Raw genomic sequence first — 19206 nt, 5'->3', positions numbered from 1 at the left:
GTACGGAGTGACCTATTCAAGCCCTTGGAAAATTCCCACTGACTTGTATACCCTAACCTGCTTGTGCGACTTGATCCGTGTTCACTTTAGAGACGTGCTGCAAACTACTTGGATGTACCATGGATAAAAGATTTTTTTTTAAAGCGCAGCGTTGACCACAGCATTTTGTAATGACATTCGTCATTATGCATGTGCATTTACAAAAATGCACAGGCACCATTTCTTTTCTTTACTGATCCAAGGTGAAATGGTTAACAAAAATGAAAAAGTACAGCAAAAGCATGTTTTTTAGGGCAGTGGGACTGGCAGCAGTTGCCTGCCTGGTACTTGCTCCACCTAACAAATACAAGCTCTGGCAAAGCCAATAGGTCTTAACCTTGCAAGAGTTAGAGGTATTGGTGTTATAAATGACTATGTATTTTACAGTTGTGTTGTGGAGTGGAGTGGATGTATATGGTTTGGAAAGGACTTATGTGGGTTGGATTGTGCAAAGAGTTAAAATCATTACATCCGCATAGCTACCCATTTAGTGGCTGGCTTGTACAAAGTGAAACCAGAAAAAAAGGATTAATCCCAGCTTTCCACTTAGCCAAATTGTGTGGTCTTAGGCACATATTATGTTTCACCAGTCTTCCTTTTGCTTCATTATTATATATGTAAGTACCTTCAAATATTTGACTTCAGAAAACGAGCTATACAAAATCGTATTGTGTTTTATGTAATAGACTATAATGTTGTTGTGCTTATAAGAATCTGACAGTCATTCAAAGCACATAAAAACTGACTTGTCTCTTTCATCATTAATGGCACTGTCTCCGGGTAGAAGGCGGTTCTAAATTTAGGCTTAAGAATATCACTTTCAGTAAGTTCCTCTCAGTGCAGTGGTAAAATGTGATTTATGAAAAAGCTTCTGCATGTTAAAGAAATACACTTGTTTGACTTTTCAAGAGACTTTGCCATATTTTACATGGCCTTGTTTCATAATTTACTTGGCAATCATTTCCAGGGCTCACTTCTGTGCATCTGTATTTGTAAAACCCTCTCTTGACACAAACAAATGAAAGCTCAACATTCACTTAATTCTGTAGGCGCGGGAAGAGCAAGTGCCTTGAGGCACAGAGTGAAGCAGAGGCACCCATGGAGTGACAATTAGGAGAAGGCTGGAGTGATGGCAAGAGGGGCGAGAGAGACAGAAGGAAACGCGCATTTGCAAAACCAATAGGTTTCGCCTATGTAACGTCATTTAGATTTGCCAATTATTTTTAGACTTGTTGCACTGCACAGCAACGCAGGCTGCTGCGCATTATGGCTTAAAGAAAAAAGCACTATGACACAGTCAATGCTCAGTTGAAAACAAACATATATTCCCTATCCATGGTTGCTCGTTGTGTAAATGCTCACTCAGTCACTGCAGTGCTCAGCGAAACTTCAGAGATTCTGTGCTTGCTGTGGCGTAAGTCAGGTGCGTTGTCATGAAATGTGTTGTGGGTGAAGAGCATGGGCTTACGCCCCACACCTCTTGAATTTGTGCTGGAGTGAACAGACACAGCACCGGTGTATTCCGAGTACGGGCGCTGAAGTGCACATGAGATTATTTATTGCAGTGCTCAAGTATAAGAACAAGGAAACAAAACCAGTTTTACATTAAATAACAACTGCCCGAGGGCTTATAGCTAACAGTACAAGACATATTAACAGAACAGTACAGGACAGGACAGGACATCTGTGCTCTTTGTACAGCCTACTCATGTTGTTGGTACATATTCAACTGCATGTATGAGGACACTGAAGAGTATCCTGCTGCACACTCAACCCCTAACAATCGTTGCATCACGTCACAAATCTATAAATGATGTGCAATTTCCTTCAGTGCCATCAAAAAAGAATATGTATCCTAGCACACCTTATCCAAAAGTAAGTGCTCTAAATTACAGGAGTGACTTTACTTTTACTAATGCGTTGCACGCAGTTACCAGCCTCAGAAGGGTTAATCATGAAAGTCTGAATTAGTCTTGCCAAAATTTGAACTCGTAATCTCCAGATCTACCGTGCATCAAGGTGAGCGTTTTACCCTCCAGTTCTTCCTGCCAGCATTGACCAACGTTCCTTATGTATGGCCAGTATGTTTATCACAAATATTACCGGTCATCTCCGTTCTCTAGCCATCTCAATTTATGTCGCCAATATGTGCACACAACAACCTCAGCTGCAGCAAATGCTTCGTATGATTAAAAGGTTTTCAGTGGTTTTTCAAACGTCTGTAGCTAAATCGTAACACTGCTTAAAACACTATATCCATTTTACTGCCCCGGTTTTATATAAATAAAAGTGGTACTCCTTTTCCTGAGCTGCATGCCCCCGGTTTTCCAACACATTGCAGCGGGTTGGGCTGTGCTCCCTGCACCCAGTCGATTTTCGATGATCATCATGGAACTGGGATCTACAGTGACATTTATTCACTGTGATCCCACTACATTAATAGGAACCCTGGGCTGAAAGTACACATCCCACCCACCGTCTGCTTTATGGTCCGTCGTTAACTTTTTAAAGATGCAGGCACATTCGTCAAGCAAGGGTGGCATGGGGAAAATAAACCCTCAATAAAAGATACAAGGGAGGAGGGAAAGTGGAAACCAAATGAACAGCAGAGGGTGTGGCCAGCAAAGCGGATGGGGGACTGGGGGGAGGGGGAGGGGAACAACAGGGCACAAGTCTAAATATTTTTTTTTAAAGCTTGGTCAAGATAGTGGATAAAGTCTTCTCAGCACGGCCAGTCAGGCTTTAGAACTCTCACCTTCATCCCGGTCCCGGCCTCCTAAAATTCAGGCAAAGCCCTTAAAACTCGTCTCTTTACACTGTAGTATGCCCATTCCAGTGCGCTGGGGACTGTGACCGCTCCATAGAACTCCAGTGAACGAGTACTGTATGAATAAAAACTGACCACTAAGTGGACTACGTGCTTGATTATGTGCACAACACGCGACCCGCGGATCAGTGGATCCTACAAAGCAGATGTATATCTTTCCACATTTAAGGATTAATGTAAGAGGCTGTAGAGGCGGTGGGGTTTTTCAAAGTGCTCACTAGAAACAAGCCATTTACCTACCCGACCAACTGTACAGTTGGAGTAACATAAGAACAAGATACTACATCCCAAAGAAGAAATGAAATAAAAATATTGGCAATGAATTTAGTCAGGATAATAAATCCTACAAAAACACAAATGCTAACACTCCAATGTGTAAGTGCTTTTTTCCCTGCTAGGACCAGTTGAAAAGTTGGCAGTTGCCATTTCGTGCATGTTCCGCTTGCATCGGAGGACGACGTGGGGAACTAAAGTCACATGGGAGCCTACTTAATAAAGCCTTAGAACCAGAGGGCACTGCTTACCGGATTGCAGACAGTCTTCTGAAGGAGGCGGCCAATCCGGAACGATGCTCGGCTACAGAGAAGACGCCTTATCCTTGAGGACCGCCTCCTGGTCTCTGGGAACGTGTCATAACACTGGCCTTTCCCGGAGTGACAGGTCAAACAACGCAGCGCTCAGCTGTAGTGCACAAAATACCAATGCCGGGGCAGGGCTGGGTGGGAGAAGGAGGTTGGAAATGGGGCTTAGGGCACACACATAGCTGTACCGGAATGAGGAGCCAAGAGAAAAGGGGAGGGAGAAATGACAGGAACAGCAGATACAAAGAGAGAGGAAGAAGAGTAAACCTCTTCACTAGTAGATACATAAAGAAACAGGCGAGTGTGCATAGGCTCCCGGGCCGAGGCTTACCGGAGTCCTTGCAGTGCCGATGGCCAGCTATGGGGTGCTGTGCTGATAAAATCAAATATGCCCCATGGTAAAACATATAAGCGGGCGCCATGTTTGTAAAAGAAAGGCACAACATTTACAGGCCTCTTTTCAATCACACTGGGATTCCAAAGACAGGGGTAGCAGCTGTGCTGAGGAGAGCCTTCCCATGACGCCAAGCAGAAACAAAAGAAACAAGCAGCTATGGCACCGAAGCTGAACACAGGAAAACACTCACACGAGCAGCAAACAAATAAAAAAATAGTCCCTCAAACATGCAGATAAATAACCAAAGCAGTATTTGGCCCCTGCTCCATAGGAGGAAATGAATGACAAAAGGTGGGTCAAGAGGGAGGATTGACCTCTAGCAAGCAAGGATTTTTATGGACACTGAAACAAACACATGAAAAGCATTGGGCAGGCTTTAAGCCCACAAAGAGAATGCAACAGGTCTTGAAAGCTCGACCTAAAAAAGTATGATAGTGAGTTGACGGGGAACAGGAAATGCAGCCTGCGAGCTGTCTACGTGCGAAAGAGCATCACGAATTTCAGTGACTTCAGAGGACATTCAGACTATATTTATACGGCTTTCTGCAATGGAAATAAATTACCTGCAAAAAGCACAAACGCACACGTACTTGCAAAACACCTATACAGCAGGTCTTTTCAAGTTTAAAATGTCCTACGTGATATGACATGAAACATTAACTATTGGTGTCATCTTATGATGCTTCTAACCTGTGACCAGAGAATGCACCCATCTCTCAAGAGAATTCATAAGCACCAGTGTTAACTTTCCACTGTTATAGCTTGAAACTTGCTGGACAGACCAATTGGTGAAGCAAATACCTTAACCCAAGTGTTTTCTGTGTGCAGATCTTACTGGTGCTCAACATCCCAAATGAAAAACAAACATTTATAAAGTCAATAGGACACACCTTTGAATCTATTGGGTTTACCAATGATTCTAGTCGTGCTGTACAGCAGATGTACAAGCTGGGAAAAGGAAAGTCACTGAATAAGAAACCAGCAAATGTGAGTGAAAATAAAGCCAACTACTCGTAAGCAGTGGCGGCTGTAAGCCCACAAATGGTCTTTTTCAGCCAGCCCGCTTGCTCTCTCCGGTAGGCTCGACCTAAACGGGGTAGCAAGAAAAGTTGTGCCTATAGGAAACTAGGCATAAATCTCAAGGTATTGTGAAGCCACTAAAACTGTGGATTTTACTGCTTTATTGAATTTATAAATATACACTGTTGGTAATGATACATTAGTATACGGTGCTCGTGTGACAAAGAGTAATGAGATGCCCACTGGCATTTTTTGTGCGAAAAGTTAAATGGACCAAAGACCATTTCATAACCAGCATTTGTGAAATCAAATTTTTGCCTGTCCATCTAAATCACATCACAAAAATTTCCTGTATTTTTCACGGACATAAAATAGAACTATTACACAATACAATCACCAAACAAAGAAACAAACTGCTATATTCCTTGTAACAAAAAGACCATTCAGGCATAAACATGCATTTGACTGTGCCACAACACACACACTGAACCGGCCACACACACCGCGCCCTCACTCTACTTTAGGCCACACACACTATGCACCCTCACACACTCTGCACCCTCACACACTCTGCACCCTCACACACTATGCATCCTCGCACACTCTGCACCCTTACACACTATGCACCCTTACACACTCTGCACCCTCACACTCTGCACCCTCACACACTCTGTGCCACATAATTATATGCTACATAATTACACTGCACTCAATGCAACATACACTCCAAACAATACCGCTCAGTGCCTCATAATTACATGCCACACAATTACACTCTACTGAATACAACATACACTCCACACAATACCACTCAGTGCCACATAATTATATTCTACATAATTACACTGCGCTCAACGCAACATACACTCCAAATACCACTCAGTGCCACATAATTGAACACCACATAATTACACTCTACTGAATGTAACACACACTCCACACACTACCACTCAGTGCCACATAATTATATGCTACATGATTACAATGCAACATACACTCCAAACAGTACCACTCAGTGACACATAATTTACACTCTACTGAATACAACATACACACCTCATAATACCACTCAGTGCCACATAAGTATATGCTACATAATTACACGGTGCTCAATGCAACATACACTCCAAATACCACTCAGTGCCACATAATTAAATGCCACAGAATTACAATGCACTCAATGCAACATAAACTCCAAATAGCACTCAGTGCCACATAATTACACGACACATAACTACACTATCTATCTATCTATCTATCTATCTATCTATCTATCTATCTATCTATCTATCTATCTATCTATCTATCTATCTATCTATCTATCTTTCTATTTATCGCCCTCCCTCTATCTATCTATCGCCCTCCCTCTATCTATCTATCGCCCTCCCTCTAGCTATCTATAGCCCTCCCTCTAGCTATCTATCACCCTCATTCTGTTGCACTCACTCTATCTATCACTTCACCACAGCATCACTCAGGGGCACCACAACATCACTATGTGCAGCATCACTGAACGCCACAGCATCACTCGTCGCTACCACAGCATCACTCAGCGCCACCACAAGATCAATCTGTGCAACCATTCAACAACAACGGGTTCGAATATGTTCTCTCAATGTTTCAAGCTTTATTACAAATGTCACAAAAAGATGTTAATATTTATCTTCTGTTCTTGGATTTTCGTCACAATAAAATACACTGAACATAATCTTCAAAAAAGTTATTTACAAAAATGTAAGCTATTGCCATTATAAATTGCAATAACTTTTATTAAGATATTAATTATTAAAAAAAAATAAAAGCCATTGTTATTTGTAATATCAATACATGTAAGTCACGTAAATACAACACATATTGCATTACAAATGCTATAGGTGTCACATTTGCGAAAGTTATAACTATTGGCATTGTAAATGACAAAGCTATTAAGTTCGCTATTTTCAAAACCAACACATAAATAAAAAATTTGTCATTTACAATACCAATAGCTCAAACTTTCCTAATGCGAGACCTATTGCATTGCAAATGCTTGTTTAAATTGACATTAAAATTATATGATAAAAAATAAATTACCAGTGTTGTAAAGAACTGTGTTGCAAAACGCTTGTTGTACAAGTGCGTTGTAAAAAAATGCCTTGTAATGTCCATCCTGGTAAACACCATGCTGTAAACATTATATACCCGAAGGAGTGTTGAGAGTACCCTGAGACGGCTTGGCAGAGAGTTCCCTGTAAATGTATCCCTACATGGGAAGCCACAGTAAGTGCTACAGCCAGGCAGAGGAAGAATTAGAAGAATGGTGGGAAATTACTCTCCGTCTAATAAGGTCCTTGGATGTTGCTTCACCACAGTCTCGTCAGTAGCCACAGGGGCAGCAGATGGCCGTGATTCTTTTATAGGAGCATTGGTTCTCATCTAACTCTTAGGCAGCAGGCATGATTCTGCCAGAGGGGAAAGATCAGGACAAATGTATAAATGAAGATTGATCTTGAAGATCTATTATACACAAACAAAGTATTGCATGCGCAGACTATGCAAACTGTTGATAGGCCTACTGTAAATCCAGGTTTCTACATGCAGACCACGGTTAATGTTATGCTTGTTTTCCAAAAAATAATAAATATATTAAAAAATGAATGCATACATTGTTGCGCCAATGCCAGAAAAGGTTGAAGGGTGTGCTATGCACTTCTGTGAAGGGGCCACCGGTTTTGCCTGAATTTGGTCTATGCTGAGGCTGATCAGATTTTTCTTACATGGTATAATGTGTAAAACAAAAACCAGTAATGAAACCAATTCAGCGAGTTTTCTTGTTCTTTCAGGTTCCACCTCACATGCCAGCTTTGTTAAGTCACTGCAGCGATCAGAGGTCCAGCTTCGTAATCATCTGATCCACGTTGTGAAAAGCAACCCCTCTCATCTCTTCGAGGGTAGGTCCTTTCATGACAGTGGCAAAGAAGACGACGCTGTATTGGCCAACCATTGCCTCCGATCTTCTGGTGTTCTCATTTCTCAGGTGGAGTGCGGTCTCTCAGGGCTTCGGCGCTGCTTGGTGATCCAGCATGACTCTAGGGCCAATGCTCCAAAGGGGTTTTTCAAACAGTCACCCACTGAACCCCCTGTTGGCGAGTTCTACTTCCATCCCGTTTATGCGACTGTGGCCCAGAATGGCAGCTGGCTTCACGCCCTGACCCTGCAGCAGCACTACCTGAACCTGGTTAAAGAGTACACCCTACGCCTGAGGGGTGCCTGGGATTTTACAAAGCGGCTCTCCAGCATACTTGTAGGACTAGCCCCAGCCAGTCTGATACAGACAGGAAAGCTGAAGCTACTGTGTGAAGAACTTAGGGTACATACCAGCCACTGGCGTGCCTTGCAGAGGAGAATCCGAAGAGACCACTGTCTGCGGCCACTATTACTCCACAAGCAGAACACTCTCACTCAGATGAGAACGACTCTGTCACGGCTAGCATGCCAGGCCATTCAGCTCATGGAACTGTGCATAAACTCCGCCCTAAAATCCTTGAGTCACGCCAGTGTCACCAGCTTTTCCTCTGAGGAACTGTCAGACGTCTTCCGAGGAGTGGAGATTTACAACCAAGTTGTGTCGGAGAGTTCAGCTATTTGGTTGCTGTCAGACTGCCAGTTGAGTGCTGATTTGGCATCAGAGGCTGCACCAGGACCAAACGACACTCTGGAACGATGGCATGCTCAGAGAAGACCTGCTGCATACCCCATTGCAAGAGTCTTGGGCATTCTCTCTGAGGAAAGAGGGCAACAGACTGCAGAACGGTTTTACCAGTCTGTTCTGCAGCAGGAAGAGCTCTTGCATAGTGTGAGCAGAAGTTCCTCGGGTTCCGTGGACTGGAAAAATGCCAGGGTGCCTTTGTTTGAGAACATATCTTCTTCGGTAACTGGTACAAACCAAATAAGGACATCTTTGTCTAGTCCCCAAATCAGACTCTGCCAGCCTTCGTGTAGTCAGCTGAGCGCCTCCCGGATGCTGGAAGCCAACTGTGCAGAGGATGACCAGTTGATAGAAAACATCTTGGATGTGCTGGTGTCCTCAACAGATACTTTTTGGCATCACTTTCTTAACAAGCCAAAGCTAGAACGACCTCAGTCAGCTAAAGACCTCCCTGTGTTGCAGCAATCTCGAGACGAAAAGGGATGTTTAGACGCAGATGGTGATCTAGACGTTATACATGCAGAAGAGAAACTGTACATTAATCGGAGTCTGGACTCGACACGCCAACTTAGAACCCCATCCACAGATGCTGTAGGGGTGCTGCACACACGATACCGCATGCTGCTGTGGAAGAAGTTCATGTCTTGTTTCTTCGATCGATTGTACGCTCATCCTGGAACTGCCCCATATGAGGACAGCCCGTGTCTTCTCCAGGAAGGAGCAAGCATGGCTGTGGCTCGAAGTGTGGAAGACATAATGAAAGATGGTGAGTGCCTGCATCCTTACAGCCTGGAAGAATGTTACTTTTGTGAAAGTTCCTCGGCACATATACAACCATTTGTAGATGCTCCATATTGGCTGATATTCAGTTGCTGTTATTCAGTCTCTTTAACAGTGGATAGGGTATTGATTAGGTCCTGGAAGCTAACAAAATCTTAGAACTGCTCCTTGGGACATTTTGGCTGGGTAGCTGTGCGATGATGGGTGATATTGAATGCCATGGCACTCTCCTTTTGCGATCAATGGAATGCCACAAGATTTAAACACACTCAGTTTACACAGTCCTATAGATAGGATGTGATTGCACATGCTGTTGCACACAATGCAGTCCTGGGGTTCCCAAAGATGGCAGCCAAGGGCTGCCACTATTGTGTTTGAACCCTACAGTCACACTCTCATCACCATACTCTACCACCCTCTTGTGTATATTCACAACTGCTCAAAGCCACCCAGACTCATGCCACATGCATGCACACACATTGTACCAGAAAGCTTTAAATAAATTGAGCAGAATTAGAAAAGGAATCACATGGAAGGAAGGCAAATGCTGCCAGATAAAAGTTGATCTGAAATTGTCTGTGACTCATGAAAAACAAGGTTATTAGACATTGCCATTAAGTAAGGGAAGGGCTGTCATTCCCGACCATTTTGTGTTTTGTAGATTTTTATATAAAGAATGTTTTCTCATGGTTCAGTAAGGACAAGGGGACAAGCATCAGATCAAAATCCGCAGAGTACACAGCAGACATAGTGGCAATGCAAGGAGTTATGAGACACACGCACAAAGGAAGGGTGTATTACAGACCGCAACAACGCTAGTATCCTTCACAGAACAGTTACAGCCTGTTACGTAGCAGGCAACGATCTTCAAATACATAACATAGGTACATCAAAGACTGCAATGCATAGCCCATGTCAGCCTTTGGGAGTCCCATTGGTATCGCACTGGGTGGCTCAGGTCAAGTGCAAGAAACGGGATGAGGGAAAGACTAAGGAGAGGTGGTGGTGTCCACAGGAGGGGATACGCATGTGACGCAGGCAAGGGCCATGAGGTTCTCCATGGCAGATAATAATCTTGCTGGAGAAGTCCTACTGGATTTAACTAATCGTGATGAAAATATTGCTCACCAATACCAATCCCATTCATTTGGGTCTGGCTGTTCTTCTTCATTCGTCTCACTTTTGTACAGTCAATGCATATGTGGATCCGCTGTCTGCACTTTCGCATCCAGTTTGAGGTGAGCGCCATTCAAGTGTCTTTTCCAGGCTGCCCTCTACACACAGCCGTTGAGTAGAGTGATGCTTTTCACCGCATATAGTTTCCAGCTTGGAGCACCCACAAAAAAAGTACAAAAAAGATGTGAGGTTTTTGCATCTGGCTATCATTAGCCACAATGAAGAGTGATCAGTGGAAAGGCAACATGCTGGTCCCACTTTAGTGGTCCATTTTACCTCGAGGAACAGAGACTGCAGACCCACTCTTCAGCCCCAGCGTCTACTAGATTGGAGAACTGCAAGAAGACTAAGCAGCATCTCCTCTCAGCCAAAGGCCTGGTAGAGTTTCTAAAGTAGATTTGTTTGCTCTTTTACCATTTCATTGTCTAGGTCTTCTCCCTCCAGTTTCAGGAGGAGACCATTGTTGATGTGTCCTCTCTCTAGCTTTAGGAATGTCAGCAAAACACTTCTACTGGCTTGGAAAACAACTTCACATCCATCTTGTCCAAGAAGCCACGGGCATCCAAAATGGACCACACACACACTTAGATCACAGGTCAGGTTCACAACCTTATGTCTAGGGTAGGCCTAGGCCTCTGTGCACACACTAGATTAATGCGAGGTTAGGGACATAGCCAAAAACCAGGATACCAGATACATGCAGTCAGGCATTCAGGGCAGGGAACACAACAGTTCACCAAGCAGGGGACATTCCCGTGCCAACAACAGTTCAGGCACCAGCTCCTGAAGGTCAAGTTAGTATGTTCGTAGAATAGTCACCAGCTTGGCAAATTACTCAGCTGGAATCAAAAAAAGAGCTGAACTTTCACCCATCCCTTCAGTTTGACCCCAAACTGTAAATAATTAAAGCTTTATTGAAATTATTCTCATGGGGATTAGAAGTGTTCTTTAATGCTCTCTACCCTTGCCTGCAACTGTTAGTCGTGGGTATTTATTAGCTGTACTTGCAACCCGATTGATTGTTCCCTCATTGAAATTCCCTTGTATGCCCTGCCCTCCAGTATGAGTTGCAATTTGAATGCTGGAAAAATCCCAGCCTATTGGTGTGACCAGAGAGTATCCCATCTCTGTGGCCCTTATGTAGCACTTATTACTTGTTTGAAACCAAGAATCTTTTTAATGTAGCATGTGGTATAGTTGGAGCTGGACGCTAATTGCATGGCTTGTTCTGTCAGCCAGTACAGGAATAAATCCTAATTTCTAAAATCGTTGGTCTCGTTTCAGCCTCCATTCCTGAAGAATACTTGTTGGGCAGCTGGAACTTGTGCTTGCACCTGCTTACAAGAACAGCCTTGATTGGTTGGGACCACGGTAAGGGGTTTGTTGGAAAGGGAGCACATCTTAAATTGTATTGTGGTGTGTTCTTTCATTGCTTCAATACTGCTGGTGCCTATGAACCCTTCAATGGTCTAATGGAGGTCATTCCGGGAGGTATGGAATAAACAGGGGATGGGCTGCAGGCTTGTGGGTTGTGTGTATAAGGCATCACTTCCTTATCTGCCTCTGTGCCTTCCTCGTGGTTGGTTACTGTCACTAGTATGGGATGTATGGGCCAACACGGCTAGAAGAAAGGCCACAAAGCTTACATCTGAGCCAGGACCAGAGTTGTGTGAACAGCTGCAAGTTGACATTGAAAATCCTTATTTATTGTAATCTTATCAGAAAGGAGCAAGTTGTTTGGGTGTTTTAATGTAGTGTGATTCAAATAAGTGCACTGGCTGAAAATGTTTTGAAACTCGGTGCCAGTAAAAATGTTGTGGTGTATTGTTACGGGAGCATGGTTAAGTCTCCTTTGAGCTAGTACAAGTATTTGGAAGGTTGTTCGGCCGATATGGGGTTGAAGCGCGTGGATGGAGACTTAGATACAGGTTGTCTGGAGCACAGCTGACCGGTCTGGCTGCGTCAAGGACGAATTGACGGTGAGTAGTTGGGGGTCTGAGATTTATTCCACTTCAGTCTTTGTCTTGTAAGAGCATTCCACAAGCCGACGAGAGGTATTTAAGCAGAAACATAACCACGCCAATAGTAAGTGGAAACTTTGTCGGCCTAGTGGTACTGTCACATATAAAAATGTCCATACACAATGTGAGTAAAATGATAAAAGTCCAAATAATTGAGAACGCCCACTCCTTTGCAGAGGGTGGAGATGCCAGAGAAGAGTAGAGAAAAACAGCTTCAGACCAAGGGCCACTTACCTCAACCGAAGGTGGTATGATGTATGCATGTGCCTGTAGACTACTGCTCACAGTTGTTTCAATATTATTTTGTGCATGAAATTGCTACATGTGATACTAAATCTTTAAAATAGGAGTTTGGCAGCGGGAATGCTGCAACAACCGATTACTTAATATGGAGTACAGTTGTGATCACTGGAGAAGTCAGAACTTTTGATGCAAGGGACACCCCCCTTGACATTGTTTTGGAAATTGTGCATTCCGTGAGATGTCCCTGCAGCAACAGGACATCATCCTTTTGCCAGGATACCAGGGAGCGTGGTGGTAGCTAACATTACCCATTGGGTTTGTTTGATCTGGAGAACATGATTGAATTTGGATCAAGTAGTTGAAAGAACAAGGTGTAGGCAAGTATTTTACCACAAACGGGGGTTACTCAGATGAGTCTGAGATTGAGACATGTTGTGGGGGTTGATAATCTCATGACATGGATCTGTCACAAATGTTCACTCACCAAGTCTTACTCTGAAACACAGACTGTGGAGTGAGAATGCGCTGGTGAGGTGCTGCTGGCATAAGTTGGCCTCAATGAAATGAGGGAGTTAGTTCAATTGGTAGGGTTAGTGTGATCTGCTTCTTAAAGCCCTACTTGTACCGCGAGCCTCCTATCTGTTCACTGGTGACGAGCAGGAGCTTGCTGTGTAGGGCACCCTGCTAATACCACCACACCTTTACGCCATCCTCCTTTACTACTACCTTTGGGTTCCTGCTTCACTTTTCTGAGGCACACAAGGCATGCATATATCTGTGGGTTTCTGAGTGTGCTCTTGTACTTTCTGACACAGCAAAGTGCACCACTGGAGTGACTCATCAACACACAGTAGTACTTGTGCCATTGGACCCAAGACCAACAAGGAGGCAGCTGTGCATGGGAATCTGCCCAAGCCCTTGTCCAAGAGATACAGGGTAACCCTCCATAGACATGCTGCTCCTTGTGCTGCCCGAGTGAAAAACCTTCCCCTTAACTCACATCCAAAATTGACCCACAGACTTATTCCTGTTGTGCCTTTCATTGTAAGTAAGTAGGCACTTTGGGAATGTTCCCAAAAATGTGTCTCTGTAAAAGTATCTAGCGAGAAAAGACTTCGTACACAGGGACAGTCCTGTGGGAACCTTTTGAGAACCAGCAGTATGGTTCTTTTCCATCTTCTGGTTTTTAATTCTGTGAACTCATCTTGGGAAAGTGCTTCTATGTGAAGATCCCCATCTTCCCAAATTTCAGGAACAAACCGAGTTGTAAAAAGCAACACGTTTTTGCATTTTCCAAATGAGTAGTCCATTTTTACTATGTTTGTGGTATCAACCAACTAGCGGTTTGTAGCAAGACCAGGTGTGAAAAACCTGGGTAAACCCTGAAATGTAAATTGCACTTATCCTCCCTCCCCCCCCCACCCCACCACAGGAACAGACCAAACCAGAGACCATGCATAGACCAGGCTGACTCCTGGTAATAGTTTTCATTGTTCCTTTCGTAGGCGCTAGACTCTGCTACATAATTGGGGGTACCATTTGTGTCAGAAGAAGTGCTGATAAGTATTCAGGGTTTGTTATTTGTGCTTCTGACAGCATGTACCTTGCAATCTGTTATGGTGATTTGTCTTTTCATTTTCGTCCAGGGTTCTGTAGAGCACTTGGGTCTGGATTAAACGATAAATGTGTTCCTAACTCAAGCAGAGTCGACGAGCAGGTGCGAAGCAGAACAGCTGGACTGCTGCTGGATCTCTTCCCAGCTCTTGGCTTTCTCTTAGAATGTCTACACTCGAGGAAGATGCAGTGCTCTGGTGAGTAGTAACCTTTAAGGGGAGCAGCCGGGGTGGATGAGATCGTGCTTAAGCTATGTCTTTAGAGGGAAATCTGTTGCTAGGGCAAACAGTGTTATCCAATCAATATATCACTCAAGTCCTCTGAGGTTGTGTGATCTCATTATGAGAGATTTTGTTGATATTAAGAGCTTTGCTTTTGCTCTTTATGGTATTTTTTGTACATCGAAGAGTTTTTCAATTTTGGTCCGTCTCGTTTAGATTTCATTCCTTTCTAAATGTCCAATACTTTTTAGGTCTCGCGACCTATCAATGCGTGCAAGCGCATTGAGCGGAGCGAGAATTCAAGTGCTCAAAATACTCGTGAAACCAAGGGTTTCGTTTGTGCCGTTTTCTTTGAGTTCACGTGAATCACGTGACCAAACAAGCACGCGCATCAGCCTCCCTCCCTCCCTCCTAATTGCATTTTTTCACAGCCGCAGAGCACATCAAAGGGCTTCTCCCAGTGTGTGCTGTGCGGCTTCTCCTCCCCTAATTATTCATGGCTGGCTGCTGGCCGGCCGTACTTTCAGCTTCCCGGCCGCTCTTTTTTTATTGAGAACTCTATGCTTTATTATTCGTTGGTAACACGTCAATATTGGTAATCTTTACATTTTCAATAAAAATGTTCACCTTTATAAAGTATCAGACCGTATCTGTATAGTTTTGTATAACTTATTGCACCAGGCTCTCCCGCCCCCATCCGGCTTCCCTCCGCGCATCTGCCTGCCACACTTCTCCCCTCGCCCTCGCATTCCCGCCCCCCCCACCAGGCTCTCCCGCCCCCATCCGGCTTCCCTTGTTTTTAGTGCCTTCCATGCTTATAACCTCGCTCTCGAGGCCAGTCATTCGTAAATTACGGTGCGCAACGACATTGTTTACATTAAGCAGGATCATTTTGCGCCACGGCACAGCACAGTGCCATTATGCTCATCTTTGGGATAGTGCTGCGTTGCATCTCTGCCACCGAAATACGATTTGGGTTGCGAAGCACCTCGCCGTTTCTTTGTCTTTGTTTGAATGGCAGTGCTCACTATCCAGGATTTGTTTAGCTTACTACTTGCATTTAGTCCGTTTCTAAGCGCCAGTTTCGGCACATTACATAAAGTGATTTGAAAGAATAACCACAAATTGGGCAAGTGACGAGGAAAGAAGTCTCACTGCCAACATCTTAAACACGAGGCCACAATACTTGCTCAGTTGCTAGCTAAACAAGGGCAAGACCCTGCGAAGTTTCATATCCCAGCAGTATATTGCCTGTGGAAACGTCTTGTTAACGCCAGGACGAGCTCTCGTTATAAAGGGGTCTTTTTAGAATTAGTGCCAGAATTGGCGAAAACCCTAAACTGCCAATTGTCCCAGTTTTTTTTCTAAGCACCGTGGGATATATGGTCCTTGAAATGTAATGTCTTAAGAAAGGCTACAAATCCCAGAATGCAAAAATTGACCGGAGCAGCTAGTCACATCCACCTGGCAAATGGAAGGTTGTCACCGAGGGGTGGACAACTAGTTCCAGGAGAGTCGGATCCATGTCACATTTTCAGGCTAACGCCTCTCATTTGAGCTCCATCTGTATTTGTTTTGTGTGGAAGCACCTGCATTATAGGTTAATTGGTAGACGACAAAGCAGTACAAATATAGCAAGGGGTTTAATTCAAGTAAATTCATTATTTGTATGATTATTAAAATCGATAGCAAAATTGTCTAATTCCACATACTAGGAACATTACCAAGTTATTTAGCTTTGTATTCAAACATATTTCTCACATGATAAACCGAAAAGCAAGGAAACTAATTACATGTCCCATAATGACTACTTGAAAGGGATAACAGTGGCAGGCATGACAACTTTCTGCCATCACTCCGGCATTCTCTGTATAAATATTGTGTTAATGTCTCCAGGAAATAGCAATCACGAACTGATAAAAACATACATGTTAAAATATACATATTAAAATAAGACCTACAAATAAATGCATAGGTATCCGGACATACATACACCTCACTAAAAGAGTAGGTGTGCACCCAAAGTGCGTAAGGTGATTGAAGAGCTGTCGGGTGTTGCTACGGCTTAGAACAGAGTGGCATTTCAAATGACTGTATTGTCCTGCCACGCTTCCCTCTTAAAGGATCTCAATTCAATCACAAGCACTGGCGTTGCCAATAGGTTTCGCATTTGGAAAGTTGGAGCTATTGGTTTTGTAAATGACATTTTATATTTATATATTTTTATTGACAATGCCAATAACGATATATAAATATAAAATGTCATTTACAAAACCAATAGCTCCAACTTTCCAAATGCAAAACCTATTGGCAACGCCAGTGCTTGTTATTGATACTTATCAAAACACATATAATGTGAAGTGCAGGCACATCTATAGATGGAAAGCATAGCCTTGTAGATTCACGTACTGGCCTTACTAAGGGGCATAACTACATCTTTTAACTGTTGTTGCAGGGATTCTGTTCAGAAACAGAACTATGCTTGGGACCAATGAACATCAGCATGTAGGAACTGACAGGTACATGCATCAATCTCGGCATTTGCGATTCCTTAATTGCGATTTTTAAGGAATCGCAATTAAGGAATCGCAAATGCCTATGCATCAAGAAATCGCTAAATAAATTGCGATTCCTTAGAATTCCTTATTTGCGATTAGCATTTTGCGAATCGCAATTAAGGAATCCCTTCCCTTTCATTCCTATGGGCCTAGAGGCCCATAGGAATGAATGGGAAGACAATCTCAATTTGCGATTCGCAATTAGCTAATCGCAAATTGAGATTGCGATTTCAAGGGTGCAGGGGTGTCCAAAGGACACCCTGTTGCACCCCTGAAATCAAACAATGCACATATGTTGTGCACACACATGCCCTAAGGGCATGTGTGTGCGCAACATGAAAGTTAAAAAAATGAACAAAATTGCATATTTCTAACTTTTCGCAAAATAACCATGAGGTCCAACCTCATGGTAATTTTTTCTCTCTAATTGCGAAATCGCAATTTTTTTAAGTTTCATGCATTGCTTTTAAGAAATCGCAAAATTGCGATTCTTTAAAAGCAATCGCACTTTAAAAAATCGCTAAAATAGCGATTTCTTCACTTTTAGGATAATGCATCCCAAATAGTGATTTGGGAATCGCAAACGGCCGAATTTTGCGGTTCGCACCGTTTGCGATTCCTAAATCGCTTGATGCATGTTACTGTGAGTCCCCATACCACCTCAGTATCTATGAGCCCGAGTCCGACTAGCTGTAATGCCTCACTTGCCCTCTTAACCTTTCCAGAAAAACAAGTGAGTTGGTACCCCAGAAAACAACACTCTCGATCCAATCAGGGATCGCGGTAACCGGACACACCTTTTCGCTCTCTCACTCGTACTTGTCCATAACAAGCTATACAAGAGATACAAAGGAAGTGTAGAAGATGTATTTAAACTATTGTGCTGTAAAATATTTGATTCACAATTAGAAAACAAAAGGATGGCAAAAATATTGCTAGCATGGTTAACAAATCATATACCATAAAAAGCCCTGTCATGGTATAAGACGGATTAGCCTAAACCCCACCCCCTACTATCAAAGATCTCTGGGATTAGTGGCGGACCCCATACCATAGCATACATAGATGTACGTTCTACATCTCAGCCAATGTGGTAATTTGACCTCAGGACCTTCGCTCAGTGTGTCTTTTTTTAAAACTCTCATCCTTAGTTATATGACAAGAAAAGTGTGCTCACGAACAGCAGCTGCATTCTCATGTTATGTTTCGGTGCTAGTGTCCGATCAGAGAAGATAAACAAGGGGTGTTGTTGTTTGACTTGTCTGTGGTGTTCAGACCAAATCCCAGGAAAAGAACAGACCACAAAAACATATGCAGGTTCTGTGTAAAAACGACGATGTGGCACAAAGGCAAGCATGTTTATGTAGTAACATGTACTAAATAAATGTGGCCTATAATATATACAAATAGGCTAACATAGAGCCATGCAGGAAACACACAACACTGTAAGATAGCACCAGTAACCACTCTCCTGAATCACCACAGTTTTGAGGTAGCTGATCGTTGGAACAGACAAGGTAGCAGAGTAACAGATTATGGAGCAATAAAAACTAATGCAGAGATCAAAGACAAACAGTCCCCAGCCCATCTCTAAACAAGTTACTATCTTGCTAATAAGGGCTTGCATCTGTCTCTCGCTCAACCCTAGTAGAAGTTGCACTAATATAGAGAGAGATTCAGACCACCAGCCTCTAAACCCATCTTTCCACCCACCCTTGCAATGTGGCTGGCTCAGTTTAAAAGAAAAGGTACAGATTCCCTTTACCAGTAATTCTCAGTTGTACAATGTAGGAAAGTGGTATAATATGTGGTACGCTTGTGAGCCCTCTCCATGTAATGATGCCGCAATCTTTATCGGGTCCAGTTTGCTTTCTTCTTTCAGTGTCCATCATAAACAGTCTTTGCAGATGAATGCCTGGCTTCTAGGGTTCCACCAACAACTTCTGTGAGAAGATCATATGATATCAACAGCCTCTGCTCAAACTCCATGTGTGGAGGTGTAACCCATGCGCATTCCGGTCCTGAACCAGACTCTGTTTTT

The 19206-nt window shown here is 43.3% G+C and overlaps 1 protein-coding gene across 1 annotated transcript in view; it reads left to right on the top strand.

The window, feature by feature from the left end:
• The window catches only part of CCDC142 (coiled-coil domain containing 142), a 138645-nt gene that overhangs the window by 18219 nt on the left and 101220 nt on the right, over positions 1-19206 (top strand). Inside the window, exons 4-6 of the mRNA XM_086964351.1 lie at positions 7687-9318; positions 11793-11879; positions 14419-14583. Of these exons, the coding sequence (XP_086820477.1) occupies positions 7687-9318; positions 11793-11879; positions 14419-14583 (1884 nt within the window). The remainder of the gene's footprint in view (positions 1-7686; positions 9319-11792; positions 11880-14418; positions 14584-19206) is intronic.

This window comes from Lissotriton vulgaris, chromosome 3_2, assembly GCF_964263255.1.
Source record: "Lissotriton vulgaris chromosome 3_2, aLisVul1.2, whole genome shotgun sequence".
NCBI lineage: Eukaryota > Metazoa > Chordata > Amphibia > Caudata > Salamandridae > Lissotriton > Lissotriton vulgaris.
The sequence above is the reverse complement of the archived record's forward strand: the minus strand, read 5'-3'. Positions and strand labels throughout refer to the sequence as shown.